The sequence below is a fragment of the Centruroides vittatus genome, unplaced genomic scaffold, assembly GCF_030686945.1.
Source record: "Centruroides vittatus isolate TY-2023 unplaced genomic scaffold, ASM3068694v2 contig_301, whole genome shotgun sequence".
Taxonomy (NCBI): domain Eukaryota; kingdom Metazoa; phylum Arthropoda; class Arachnida; order Scorpiones; family Buthidae; genus Centruroides; species Centruroides vittatus.
In genome coordinates this window covers 59,075-72,626 of record NW_027121927.1, presented here as the reverse complement: position 1 = coordinate 72,626, position 13,552 = coordinate 59,075, and the positions used below count along the sequence as shown (strand labels likewise).

Here is a 13,552-nt window from a genome sequence, read left to right as displayed (position 1 = left end):
TGCATTATCCATTATTATTATTGCTTTGGAGAGAGATCTTTTTCTGACTTATAAATGAATTAAAAAATATTCAGTAAGCACTGACAGGATATCATTTAAATAATATGGTACTATAATATACAGAGTTAGTAGAAACCTGAAAAGTTGGGGAATAAAATTTTTAGCAGAAAAAATCATGGAAAGTCAGAGAATCTGCAAATACCATGGAATCCATCTGTTGCTCTCACTCCATTTTGATCCAAACACATCTTTAAATTCAGTTTGGTATAAGGAGGTCTACGAAAACTGGAGTGACCAAACAAATGGCAAGATTTGCCACATTTATATCTTAAACTATAAATTATAATCTTACAATTTAAATTTTGTTGGATAGAAGGTTTACATCCATATTTAAAATGGTGGGTAGTGGGTATGCAGCTGTGTGGGGGAGGAGTAGCAGTTGTATATGAACACTGAAAATAGCGACATGATATGGATTTGGGCAATGAAACTTTTGATTAAAAAAATAAGACATTGAAATTGGTGTCAATTTGTACAGAACAACAGGATCTATGTAATTATTTAGCAATAATAATTGATAAAATAGAATTTGTAAAGTTATAGGTTGATAGCTGTGCAAGTTGAAAAAAATTTTCATAATGTTGAAGAAATTTTAAAGGAATCAGAAAAGCCAAAATGACTAATGCCAAACAGTGCAGATTGTATAGATAGCATAAGAAAACATAGTGTGTTGAAGTATTTGTGTCAACTCCGACACAAATACTTCCAAGTGTGCTACCATCTGAACTGATTGAGACTGACTTGGAATGTGATAACCAGAGAGACTTTATTTGTTTACATCTTATCCTTCCTCTGATAAAACAGACTGATTCATGCCTTAAATGATTGCAGTTGTGTCCCATACACAACCCTCCTAAGTTTTTTGACCTGCACATCTGGTTAACCATTTGCAGTCAGTTGATGCCATGGGAAAGGCAAATAACTGTCAGTCAGCTTAACGATGTTGTGTAAGGGATTTTTGGATGTGGCAGACCTCGCACAATTAAAGTATTTTTATTCGTTATATTCTTCATTGTTGACCACATGTAACATGTGGAGATGATAATCCTGCCAATTTTGACAGAATGATGATCTGTAATATGTCTTCTTTCTAACTGCAAATTTTTATCTCCAGATGGCCTGTGGAATTTCGAAAGTATACCAAAATGTCGCCATAGAATTAGTCAGGTTTTCAAAAATATCATCGACAACAACCCACTTTCCCATCAAAACTTCGCCATTCCCATTATGAGTTTTGGGAGAGATGGGAAGAAATGTAATGACCTTGAATGCTATTTCTTCTGTTTAAATTATTTGAATTTACTGTCTCCTCGTTTTAAGAAAATTTATTTTACAATGTAACGTGAATCTTTTTTTCTTACTTTTATGAAATTTACCAATTAATTTAAATAGAATCATGAAACTTTTTATGCCATAGAAATGACATGGCTAATTACACAATCAATTTTACATAAATTTTTTTGTAAGTAAATATAGTGTTTTTAATTAAAAAAAAAAATTATATAATTGTCTACAAAATGGGCTTAAATAGACTTGGCCAAATATCACATAATGGAAAGGGGAAATGCAGAGATGTTAATAAGTCAGGGAATAATGTCATAATTGGTCAGGGAATCAAAGATGGAATTGTCTGTATGAAGCCTGTATAAATGGAACATTATTTATTAAATAACATTGATTAGCAAACTTTTTATTACTTCAGAACAAAGAAACATCCAGGAAAGCATCATATATGATTAGTTTTATGCTGAATTAAATAAAATTTATTATTTCTTCTTAATTTAAAACTCTAATTCTTTCATACAAATTCCTATTTTACTTTAAAAGTATAGTACATATTTTCTAATTCCATTGTATTAAATATTTTTTAAAGAAATTTTGCAGTTAGTCTACTGAAACCCTGGCCCCACATTTAGAAAAGATTGCTTATCACTACTCTACACTGTATGCTTTTAAGAGTTATATTCTATATTGTATCTTGAATATTCTTTTTCATTATGTTTAGTCTCTTAATGTATTTATTTAAAATATTCATATTAATTATTTTACCATAATTTGATTTCATGTGTGTTACAGAAATTAGAAATAAACTCTAAAACTTGTGTAGTTCTTACAAAAATCAAATGCTTTAATAAGTTCATAATCATTTCATTTCAAAGATTTTTGAATTTGCTCTCAAATAATTTGTATTTTTTGTTTTTATTTTATAGTGAGTAATATTATGGAAATAGACAATTCCAAATTATAAACAAAATCACTGTCCTAATGTTATAATGAAAAATTATATTATTATAGCCTCATCATTTTTGTAATGTTTACATAATTTTTACATAAACTATCTATCATAAAATTATTAAATGAAATTAAATAAAACAGATCTATTCATATTGTAACTACTATTAAAAGAAAATTTTTAGAAATACATTCACAGTTGATATCTTGAATTAATTTTTTTTAAATATAATGTCCATAAACCTAGTCCAAATGTTTCATAATATTCTTAGAAAAATATACATAGATTGGTGGAGAATGGGTGATTAGATTCATGTATAAGGAAGATATTATCATTATGAAAATATTTTAAGGGACCAAGACCTGCTTTATTTGTACCTGAAGTATCTTTTGAATTACTTGTAAAACGTCAAATACGGCGCCTAGAGGAGCCCAGTCTAAGATGTGTAGAACTTGTCCACGAGGAAATGCAAAGAATTATACAACATTGTGGAACAGAAGTTCAGGTTTGTAAAAAGTGTTAATTATAATACTGTAACTCATTATTGATAAGAATGAACTAATATGATGATAGAATACAATTGATATTGAAAGATAAAATAATAAAAATAAATCATCTGCTGCAGTTCTAGAATATTCTTTTTTCCTTATTTCCTTAATTTTTGAATATATAATTTATAAAATAGGTCTCAAAATTTTATTATAAAGCATAAAAATTTTTATAAGAATAATCTTTCCCCCCTTCTTTATTTTTAACTTTGACTTTTGATATTTTTATTATTTTATGTAATATTCTTACAAATTTTATTTTGTTGTTTATATTTTATAACTATATTTATTATTTGAATTATTTTACATAAAATTTTTAATATAGTTTATTAAATTTAATTTTACTAAATTGTTCTTACATAGCAAGAAATGTTGCGTTTTCCAAAACTTCATGAACGTATAATTGATGTAGTTACACAGTTGTTAAGGCGACGTCTTCCACCAACAAATTCTATGGTAAATAAAATTTTTTCTAGTTTTAAAGCTTAATTTTTTAAATTTAATATTGAAACAGTTTCAAGGTTTTAAATGAAAACTTAATAATGGTCTTTGCTATATGGAAATATCTAATTTCATGACATATTAGACCAATATGCCGGACAATCTGTGAAAGTACAGTAATAATTCTAAATAGACACACTGATTCAATAGAAAATTATTTTATTGAAATAAAAAATTATGAAAGTAAGTACAAAAAATAATATAAGCATGTACATTAGTTATCGTCAGGTAAATAATGGAATGTCACTTAAAAGATCTTAATCCACAGTGAAATGGCTGAAAACATACAATAGAATTGTTTAAAACAAATTTGGACCATTAACCACTTCTTTCATTTGTACATCAATTAATTTATGGAGAAAAGTGGATATTGCCTTAAACCTTCTTATGTATTATAACCTTGAGTAATTGTGTTATGGAATTAATTTTACATTTTCACAACTACATTATTTTTATACATTCTGCAGCATGATCTTATTTTAAATTATTACTGCAATAACAATTTGTTGCCCAAATCTTAAAGGATTTGAGGCAATGCTGGTAGTAAGTACACAGTATCTTGCATTTCACTAGACAGTGTTTTTAATCCAGCAGTAAGGAATAGTTTTTTATAAATTTTTTTTATAAAGAATTGTATTTTTTATTTTGTTTTAATTGTTCAAAAAATGCATTATGCATAGATATTATTATGCAAATGAGGTAAGTTACGGTAATGAGGTAGCAGGGGCAAATTCTCTGGGCTTGCTTACCATTTTCCATTTTTGTGAAACTTATTTAAATCTCATTTCATTACTTATAAATTTTTATTTTACTGAATTAAGATTAATTAACGCATTATTGAAATGCTTTAATGTGTTGTAAAAGTAAAATTTATAGTTTGACTTAGCAAAGACATAATTATCTACATTTTAATATAATTATTAGTTTTTTTTTTAATGTTTTTAAATTTGCAATGTTTGAATTATTTTAAATTTGAGATATTATATAATGACTTGTATGTGATTTCTTTTTTTCCTCTAAAATGTTTTTTTGGTAGGTAGAAAATTTAGTTGCTATTGAATTATCATATATAAATACTAAGCATCCAGATTTTCATGATGCCGCTTTCATTTGTTCAAATAAAGCAGATGTGTTTGATAACAGGAAAATAGCTAATAAAAAGACAGAAAATATTTCAAATCCAAGTGCTCAGTATGTCACAAATCTAAATGTTGCAGATTCTACAACTGAGAAAGTAGTGAATAAAGTAAGTGATGCTATATTTTTAATATTATATAATATAAATAATATATATATATATATACAGGGTGGGCCAGCGAAAACGAAACGGCAGAGTGTTTGTGTTCGTCCAAGCAAATCGCTTGGACAGGTCGATTTTATTCTCGAGAGGACATCTTTTGCAATAAAGTTTTTGCGATTCTGAATACAACAGATAACAAAAAAGTTTAAAAACTCATTTATTTTGTATTAACTAAACAAACATTTATTTCGAAAAAATTGTTTGTTTAGTTAATATTCAGATTCGCAAAAACTTTATTGCAAAAGATGTCCCCTCGAAAATAAAATCGACCTGTCCGAGCAATTTTCTTGGACGAACACGAACACTCTGCTGTTTCATTTTCGCTGGCCCACCCTGTATAAAGATGTGTCATATGTAAGTTTATAATGGAAAATTTACATTTGGTCAGTCAGATTAACCATTAATGTCACTCATTGACTGATCAAGAAATGTCCAATGAGTCCAATAGCAATCACACAATAATAGTGTATTAATTTAGGTTTATGTTCTGTTCTATGATTATGTGAGTGTTATCAGGAACTAGAAAACAAAATTATGTAATTCACAGAATTGGACAAATAATATTAGCCTCTTAGTTTAATTAATTAATTAAATGATGTGGCTATTAAGAACAAGTTGTCCACTCTTTGTAGCCGTTCCTCAGCAAATTGCATTATCTAGATCTGCATTTTTCAAACTTTGCTCACATGATCCAATGTATTTCTTTGTAATGGTTCTGCAACCCAAATGTTCATAACATTTTTAAAAAAACCTGGTATACTGGAATTATTGTATATTATATAACAAAATAAAATTATGCATTATTGGGCTGCAATTTGAAAAAATTGTAGACTTATAAATTCCCTCTGTTGTCTGTCTGTCTTTCCTTAATCTCAAATGGAGTTAGACAGATGAAAGTCGAGACCAGATGTGGAAAGCTTAGGAGCACGAGGCCTCGATTAACTATATACAAACTTCTGATGCAAACTGGAAATCACATTATTTCAATTCAAAAATTTTCCCTGAAAAGAATTAGATAGATGACGAGCATGACTTGATCACTAAAGGAAAAGTGTGATGTACAGGTGCAAGACACTGGTTTCTGAATGCAAATAGCTTACATTTTAAATTAATTAAATTTAAAAAATATAAGTATATATAATAAAAATATAATATACTTTTTTAAAAAATTAACTTAAAAATTGCAGTCTGGCATTGTGACAATGTCACAATAATATAATTGTTCATTGATGATAATTTTTTACATGTGAAATGTAACATTTCGGGCCAGTTTTTATTTATAACAAATAATTTATTTCAATTTCAGTTGTTATTGAAATTTTACTGTTAGAAAATGTAAGGCTGACAATTGAAAATAAAATAGATCATTTCAAAATTATTCAGGGTTCTGTTTTCTTTGAAAAATATTACAAGTTTTTTTTTATAAACTTGATGAACCCTTTTTAAAATGTACTTTTCAGATTGGAAGATTTTTGTCAATTTCATTTTGTATATACACAAAAGAAAAAAAGCATGTATTGATCCTTCACTTGTACGAAAATTCATCCATTATTAATTTTTTATAATTTATTGATATTTATGGCAATAAACCTAAAAATTTGAAAAAACAAGTAAATATTTTTGAAACCATTGCAACTCAAATGGCTTAATGACTATGACCTTATATAAAATATCTATTTTGATGTTATTCAAAATAGAAGAGAGAGAACCTTTCATGTACACACATTCTATAATCTTAATTTTATTACTAAATGATGACAATAATTATAAGAAAAAGACTGTTAAAAGTATTCTGTACTTAACAGATGGATCTATTCTTAGTTCATAGAGAATTTTTTGGTAATACAAGTATTACAAATATTTCTGCAGAAAGTATTATTATTTCACAACCTATTAAAATTTTAATGTGACCCATGGTTTGAGAATTGTTTAGATCATTTTCTTGCAAGTTGTTTGTTTGCCAAGCGTAGTAACACTGCATTTTTAGTTCTTTAATGATATGTTGAATTGCCTGGTTTGGCTCTGCCTAATGAATGTGACAATTTTCTAGCAGATTTTTATGTAAAGTCACTATCGATTCAAGAATACATTTTGTTCTTGATTCATTGTTGACAATTCTAGGTTTTTGATACTCAGATTGTCCCAATTTGATTGAACTACTTATTTAAACATGCAATTGTTCTCATTTGGTGGACTTTTTCAAAATTCTGCATGTATTTGCTGCTGCATTTCAACAATGCTTCCAGTTTTTGAGAATAATTGGGCTGTAATTTGAAAAAATTGTAGCCCTATTAATTCCCACTGTTGTCAGTCTGTTCTTCCATAATTTCAAGAATGGGGTTAGATAGATGAAAGTTGAGACCAGATATGGAAAGCTTAGGGGCAGGAGGCCCTGATTAACTATATAGGAACTTCCAGTTTGCATTGGAAGTCATTGTACATGTTTCACTTTCTCTTTCTGAGACAGCTTGTGTGATAACATGTTTCTGTATCAACAATGTTGCCATCTGTTACATGATTTTAAATAGACTATATCTACTATTTAAAAAAAGTACATTTTTAAAATGTAAAATATTTTAAAATTTATTTTCTAACTTTATACACTGTAAATATAAAAGGTGATCTGTTTGAGATGTCATAAAATTAAAAATGTGTAGAAAATAATGCAGTTAGTCTACTAAATGTAAAATGTACATGTTGACAGGTTTCAGTTTCAGGATGGTTTGTCTGTTCATTTTAGTACTCTTCCATGTAGTGGCACATGCAAATGTGAAATGGTGATCATGCCACAGCAGTGTGGCTGTACGCCATATATTTTTGTAAATATGTATTATAGATTTAATTAGTTTTAATAATTTTTCTCTCTTTCTTAATCCTTCCTTCTAACTTCCTTTGTTTCTTGTTCTGGTTTCTGGGAACAGGGATTTCCATTTTCCACCCACCAGGGGGTCGGGTGGGACAAAGATAATGAGTTAAAATCTGCATGACTGACTGACTCATTCTTTTGCTGGACACAAAGAAGCATGGATGTAGGTCAGGAAGCTCGTGTGACGGAGTTCGATTAGTGCTGAATAGAACTGTGAAGGGAAGATCTGGTCAATAGAATCGGAGAGACCGGCGAAGCTATTAAAAGGAATATTCAATACATGAAAGGAGAATCCACGAACCATACACAAGAAAAAAGGAACAATGCAAGCCGGCATAAGAGTCTCATCAAGAAATTGGGTATCCCACTATCCTATTCATTCTTCTCATTTCTCTATTTCTATCTTTTTTACCTTTAGGATTCATTTAGTTAAGAACCACGTGTATTTTGATTATCATTGTTGGGCAAGTAGTCTTAGTGAAAGCAAGCTACTTGATTTATTGTTGCTATCAGGCAGCAAGGGAGAGATTGGTATTGTGAGAGATCGAGGGAATCCAAAAGAACTTTTTCTCTGTATATAATTGTTTATCGCAATATTAAATTTGTTTTAGTTGAATTCATGTGTTTGTGTATTCTGATCGAGTTTCACATCTTACAGCAGTATGATATGAAAAGTGGTAGTGTGTTACTCATGTCCAGCTAGAGATCCAGTCCATTTAACTGTAACCATACTCTGTCACATCAGGATATTGTGAAGTGGTACCAGAAATTAATGTAAGTGGGTCTGACATTGCCTCATGCCAGAGGAAGAGTGCATGATGGACAAAGAGGAGAATGTTTGGCAGATCATGATTCAGAATTCAAAGAAGTCTCTGTATCATTTGTCAGTGGAACATCATATTTTGTACAGCATGTGTCAGAAGATAGTGCATTACTACTTGGAAATATCTGCATGCATGCAATGACTGCAAGCATTGCAGTAACATAGTAATGCACCTCATATGAACTGTGCACCATTTGCCATGGCACCATGTTAAGTGCTGAGTTTTTTTTAAACAGAAACTAACAACTTTACATAACATTCAGTAACCTCCAATTGCATTACATCATTTTCTACACATGCTTAATTTTATGACATCCCAAATGAATTACCTTGTGTTTGTGTGTATAATTTATTTACTTACTTATTTATACTTTTTATAATAATCTAAACTTTCTCAGCCATCTAGTATTCAACGCCTTTCTGGATTAAATGCAAATGACCCTAATATGACCTCTGGGTGGATATCAAATTTTATGCCTGCAGGCATGGGTACAAAACCTGAAGTCAATAATAAATCAGAAAGTGCAAGCAGTACACCTATTCATGATAAATCTTTAAGTCCTGTTAAAGCAGTTAATTTATTACCAGAAGTAGTAAGTTTGTGCTTTTGTACATTCAAAAAAATACTTTAAGATTTCTTATTAATTTATTTTCAATAGTTAAGAAAATGTTCTGAAAAATTACCCTTTATCAATTCTTTTTAATCAGTGTTAAATACTAAAATTTAAATTATACATGAAACAATAAATAGTTTTACTCAAATAATGACTTCAAAAAATATTTTGAATGTTTCATTAACTATCATATTTCTTTTTGCATACAGAAATTAAAATAATGTTTCTTTATTAGCCAACTAGCACATCTCGAAAACTTACTCCCAGGGAACAGACGGACTGTGAAGTTATAGGTGAGATTAATTTTTTAATTTGCAATAATAATGATGTAAAATATATTATGATTGTAGATTTTCACTGTAAGAAAAGTATTAAAGCAATGGATTTCAGGTGATCCCCCTGTGCTTACAAATATGGATCATAATTCTAGAAACTAAAAAGTTGCATTAAAGAAATTACAACCATAAATACATTACTATTTCTTTAACAGTAATTTCTTATTTTTCTGACTTTTACTTACAAAATCAAACTTTTATCTGTAATGTTAGATGTTTGGGTTTTTATTCTGTCAAATTTTTTTCTTTGATTCTTTATAAATAATCAATTCAAACATTTTTATTATAATTGATTAAAAATTCTAATGTTTGGAATTGAAGAAAGTAATTTTTAATGTCCCATAGCTCTTCCTATTTCTCCATTTATCTTCTATACAGGTAGTCCTTGATTAACAACAGATTAGGTTTTGTCAGAAGAGATTATAAATCGAAATATCCTAAATTGAGATAAAATTATAATACAAGGTATTGAGAAAAAACTTATAAACATGAAAATTCAATTACTTTTTTACATAAATATGCATAAAACTTAGGATATTTATTGTCACAAAATAATTTACATCGTTCACAAGCATACAGTGATGAAAATAACAGTAATTAGTGTAAAATTTCAAATTCACTCTTTGGGATCTCTGAATTCTGCTGCCACAAGCTCTTTCAGCAATAGTTCTGTATGTTATGCTTTCATAAGAATTTGGTCAATGTTGTGACTGTCACATCTGGGTTTTTTCCACATTCTTCGTGAAAAATATTATATTAGGGATGGAGAAAGGCATTGACTTCTGAAGATTGTTGGAGTCTGTGCACCCAGTCAGGGACTTTGGCACAGAAGTTATTTATAGCTTTGTGTATTTTGGTAAGATTATCTTATAGAAACTGTAGAAAATTGTTTCATTTCTGATTCTTGCACTTCTTCTGGTGCCTGTTCTAGTTGTAAACCAGCTTCAAAGTCTTTTGAAAGTGGTATAGTATGATCGTTAACTCAATGACATCCTGAACATTAACCTGTCCTGTGTTATTCCCAACACACTCAAACCTGTTTTTGTGTGGTGGATAGGGACTGCATAAAAGAAAACGCATAAAAAAATTTTTTTTAAAAATTGCACAAAACTTCACGAGTAGCTATAAAAAATAAAATTAACCACAATTAAAAAGTATTTTTTTATGCAGTGAATAGGGATCGCATAAAAAACGTCTCACGTGGAAAGTAACTCAAAACCATACGAAATAACTAGGAATTGCTTTTTGAACTCCTTGGGCCTTTTTCTGCAATCCCTAATGGGAAAAAAATCCTCTAAGAATTTTATTTTTTATATTAATTAATTATTTCCACTTAAATACGAATCTAACATTAAAAAAAAATTGCCGGGAAATAATTCCCACAAAATAAACTCTCTCCCAAAAAGTGGTTTTACAGAAAAACTATATTAAAAGTTAAAAAACCTGTTGATGTCACAGAAAACATCCAATAGAGTTTTAAAAAATTTTACAGAAGTCAATTATGTTCCAATTTGATTGAAATTTTCATATACCGCACCAAAAGAATCGCAGAAAAAAAGACCGCACAAAACAGGTTTGAGTGTATATATCAGGTCATGACTTGCTGACATTGATCTCATTTCAGCATCAGAATGTTTTTGAAACTAGATGTCACTAGTAGTAATATTAATAAATGTAAAAACAAAAAAATTATATTTCGGAAGTTGGTTTTAATATAAAAATTATAACTATTTTGTTTGTATAAAATAAAAAATAATTTCAGACAATACAATAGCCATGATTATTTTTCAAAAATGTGTAATTTTTGTTAGGCTTAACATTGACAAAAATTCAACATGGTGCGACACATAATGGAAAAAAATTTAAACATGGGATAGATTAATGTTTGGAAGATCACGATCATGTGCCATGTTTGTGATTTCTTCTATTACTTCTGCCACTGGTTCTGTGCTAGCATAGCCCAAAAGAGAATATGGCCACAATTTTCTCCAAATGCTATCCAAACAGGATTGGCTCATTCTTCCAGGAAAACACAATCTTGATGATGGCCTTCAAATTGTGATAGGACCTCCAATACTCCTTCACTGTCACTACTGTATCAATTGCCCGTCATACCTTTAAATGTTGTTCACAGATAATTGCAATATTCCAGGCATACTAAGCTTTGGTCCAGTGGTTGAAGAATTAATGTTGTGTCTGTTAGTAAATAAATAACCTTGATGTTTTAGTGAAATTATGGAAAAAAAAAGTTTAGATAAGTTTACTAGAAAAGTGTTGTAAATTTTTGTAATAGATGAGAAAGTGATACAGTTTTACTAGAATTCTAATATGTATTATTATAAATTCTTCCAGAAAACTCAGAGTAGTCATTAATTATTCATTTTCATTTTATTAAGAACTTAATAGTTTAAAAATTTTAAATTTCTATTATGTAAAATACTTGTTTAAATTAAATTGTTTTTTACATAATTTGCTTTCTTTGGTTAACTTCAGAATTGGAAGTAATTTTTTTGAGAGAATTTAGTCATTTATCATTATTGATATTACAGTTATGTAGAAAATCATTTTAAAAAGATAAATGCTACTACTTGTTTGAACAGAAGAACTCTCTTGTTCAAATGAGTTTTCCAGTGCCTGGTGATGATCTAGCAAAGCTTAAAACATTTTATGCAGTTAAAATAAAGAAAAGACCTGTATAAATGAGTAGCATTTATCTTCTTACTGATTTAAAGATATGGGTTTGGAAATTAGTGGACACAATTAAATAATAATTGACACAGGTTTTTGTTCAAAAGAAACACATTGTCAATTTTTTAGTGATATTTTTTTTATCTGTTTTGTAACAATGAAATACAGTATAAACTTTGTAATGTATTAAACTATAATCCTTTTTATTTACAGAACGTTTAATTCGCTCGTACTTTCTAATCGTTCGCAAGAACATTCAAGATTCAGTGCCTAAAGCCATCATGCATTTTCTAGTTAATTTTATTAAAGATAATTTACAGAGCGAGTTGGTGAGTCATCTTTATAAACATGACAAATTTACAGATCTGTTACAAGAATCCGAACACATCGCCATAAGACGTAAAGAAGCATCCGATATGCTAAAGGTTCAAATATTTTTTAATTTATTTATTTAGAAAGATCAAAATGAAATGATCTAACACTCAATATTGTTTATTTTTCTTTAGGCATTACAAAGAGCTAGTCAGATCATAGGAGAAATCAGAGAAACTCACATGTGGTAAATAATCCAACTGAACTAAAATGCTGTTTAACTGCCACGGATTTGCAACAATGAAATTCGGTTAAGAAGCTGTAAAGTAGCCATTTTACATAAAGTAAGGTTAAAGGAAAAAGGCACTATAAAATAAAACTGTACACTTCATACATTAAATTGGACATCTTCCATTCAGTATTAAGTCTGAGGAAAAAATAACGTGTTAATTCTTAATAATAATTGTGATATATAAGTATGCCTAGTTTTTTACATTAGTTTGTGTCATTTACCAGAATCTGTACTTAAAAGGGGTTGAATCTGGTTTTTGATATAGTTTGAGGATAATTACATTTGATATTTAATTTGGAATGCAGATAATGAATTTATTTGTATTAAAAAGTACTTCCAATAAGTTTTAGTGGAATGAATTGTATTTTTACAGAAATTTGCAAAATATTTGTTTTCTATTTAATGGAAATGAATTGTACAGTAAATAAATGTCCTAGATGTTTAATAATGTAAATACGTGCCATGTAATTCCAGTTTCCCAACTGATAACAATTTTAGACTTCTAAACTATAAATATTTCATTAAAGAAACAAATGGTGACTAATTACGTTTTATGTCAACTAAGTTATTGCAGTATTTTTTTGTACATAGAATGGATTACTTTTAGTTTTCCTACAGAAATTGCAACCCTTGCAAGAACAATCATTCCTATTTAAATTCTTAATTCAGTATTAAAGTTAAATTCAATGAAATTGTAGCAGAAATTATAAAAAGTATAAAATAACATTGTTACCATCTTATAAATAAATTTATATTATTTAAAACTTTGCATTAGATGAAGTTTATTGTCAAAGAAATGTGTTTTTGTTAAATACGAAATTTAAAATCAAATTTGAATCAGAATTTATTCTATTTCTATATTTGCTCGAACATTTTCATTAAATTTAATATGCAAGATACTTCATTTTAATGTTAATTTGCTATCTGATTTTGAACAATCAATGCCATCACAAAAGATTTTTCCAAACTTTCACTAACAA

The 13,552-nt window shown here is 28.6% G+C and overlaps 1 protein-coding gene across 1 annotated transcript in view; it reads left to right on the top strand.

Annotated features, from left to right (window-relative positions):
- Positions 1–13,336, top strand: part of Drp1 (dynamin related protein 1) — a 70,287-nt gene extending 56,951 nt beyond the window's left edge. Inside the window, exons 11-17 of the mRNA XM_067267335.1 lie at positions 2,646–2,798; positions 3,205–3,297; positions 4,379–4,588; positions 8,730–8,924; positions 9,181–9,238; positions 12,182–12,393; positions 12,475–13,336. Coding sequence (XP_067123436.1) covers positions 2,646–2,798; positions 3,205–3,297; positions 4,379–4,588; positions 8,730–8,924; positions 9,181–9,238; positions 12,182–12,393; positions 12,475–12,531 — 978 coding nt within the window. The 3' untranslated portion in view covers positions 12,532–13,336. The remainder of the gene's footprint in view (positions 1–2,645; positions 2,799–3,204; positions 3,298–4,378; positions 4,589–8,729; positions 8,925–9,180; positions 9,239–12,181; positions 12,394–12,474) is intronic.
- The last annotated feature ends 216 nt before the right edge of the window (positions 13,337–13,552 follow it).